Source organism: Drosophila subobscura, chromosome U (assembly GCF_008121235.1).
Source record: "Drosophila subobscura isolate 14011-0131.10 chromosome U, UCBerk_Dsub_1.0, whole genome shotgun sequence".
Lineage (NCBI taxonomy): Eukaryota > Metazoa > Arthropoda > Insecta > Diptera > Drosophilidae > Drosophila > Drosophila subobscura.
The window spans coordinates 13,888,062-13,889,586 of NC_048534.1; the positions used below are offsets into that span (position 1 = coordinate 13,888,062).

Below are 1,525 nucleotides of genomic sequence, written 5' to 3' on the forward strand. Positions count from 1 at the left end.
AGACGGCGCTCGCACAAAAAAAAAAAAAAAACACACGAGCCAACGTTACATATGTTCCCGGGGCGGGCGTGTCCGAGATGGCACAGGAATTACCTCAAGGCGATTCCCACATCCTCCATGTGTGTTTTGGGAGTTTATTCTCCCTGCCTTTGGTTTTTTGGCTCGCAGCGGAAAAATCTGTGAGAACTTCCCGACATGTGGCCGGCCAGTAGCGGTGCCAACTGATCATCATTAGAGCGCTCAACGCGCACTGCGGTCATCTCGAGTGGACAGGTTGTAAAGAGGGACACTCCTACAGACAGACCTCACACTTGACTCTATGCGCCAGCACAGGCGCAGGCGCAGGCGCAGGCTTCCGCACAGGTAGAGCCGAGAGGTGAGAACAGGTAAACATTTGCCAATTCCCTCTCCCTCTCCCTCTCCCGCTCCTCTCCGCTCTGCGATGTCTGCGACGCGTGTCAGGTGGCTGCCCGGGTGTGAAGTGCTCGCCCTCCTACCTGTGGCTAACGTAATCAAATCATTTTGTGCGGCAATTGACTTTACTGGTGGCGGCACGAAAAATGAAACGATAATTTTGGTTTACATGTTGGCGCTGGCTGCACCGAAAGTGAACTCATCCAGTCCAATTTGGGCATCCTGCGGGTTGCTGGGCGGCACTACATGGCTGTATTGATGTGCCGAGAAGCGCGTGAAGAGGATGCCCACGCCCTCGATGATTGTGAGGAGCAGACCCCCGACGATTGCACTGTAGGCCATGGTAGCTTTTCCTTTGCGTCCAGATAGAATGCCGCCAGTGATGGCTCCACTGATGATCGAGTTCCAGGGATCCTCCTTGCGGCGCAGGCCCACCAAGGTGCAGTCGACAATGCTGAAGAGTCCGCCCCAAGCGGCAAAGTTGCCGGCTATCGCGGGCGAGCGGTACTTGATCGCTGATACGCCACCCATGACACGTCGCCGCATGCCCTGGGGCGCGTTGCGGAAACCCTTGAGTCCCTGGAAGAGGCCGCTGCCAATGGAGCCCATGGCAAAGGCTCCGCCACAATCATCCACAATGCGATAGGGGCACGGCTCCCGCGCGTATTCCTCCATCTTGTCAACGGGAATTCAACTCTAAATGTGAATCAAATATAAATTTATAAATTTATAGAAAATGTTCCTACTTTACGCTGCTGTGTGTACTGGGATTATTTGACTACTGACTGGGACTACTGAGTCCTTTGACTAATACAAAATATATCTGAGCGTCAGTGGGGAAACGAATCAAGTGTCACAGGCTGCTGAGGTAGAGAAGGAAAATGATTGTATAATGGGAAAATGTTATGTTTATTGTGTAGACAAAACGACTTAAAACGTAAAGGCGAGAGCTCCATTTTCTTCAGCAAGTTCTCTCGGGTAATTCCGCGCTTGTGCACTCGAGCCAAGCCTTCTTTCACATATCACAGTGAAGCAAACATTATTGGCGATGAAAAAAAATCAACAGTGGAGCAAGTGAGACCGAATCTTTTCTGCTCCAGACAGAGCGGGG

General features: G+C 51.9%; 1 protein-coding gene across 1 annotated transcript; it reads right to left on the reverse strand.

Annotated features, from left to right (window-relative positions):
• Positions 1-520: 520 nt before the first annotated feature.
• LOC117900534 (mitochondrial import inner membrane translocase subunit Tim17-B) lies at positions 521-1,247 on the reverse strand. The gene is made up of 2 exons (XM_034810933.1): positions 1,161-1,247; positions 521-1,089 (listed from the first exon to the last, which is right to left on the reverse strand). The coding sequence occupies exon 2, from the start codon at positions 1,087-1,089 to the stop codon at positions 580-582; it is 510 nt and encodes a 169-aa protein (XP_034666824.1). The 5' UTR covers positions 1,161-1,247; the 3' UTR covers positions 521-579.
• Between the last annotated feature and the right edge of the window lie 278 nt (positions 1,248-1,525).

Bases quoted from the DNA above. Each gene is read 5' to 3' on its own strand.
- LOC117900534 (XM_034810933.1), bottom strand. From the start codon at position 1,089: ATGGAGGAATACGCGCGGGAGCCGTGCCCCTATCGCATTGTGGATGAT.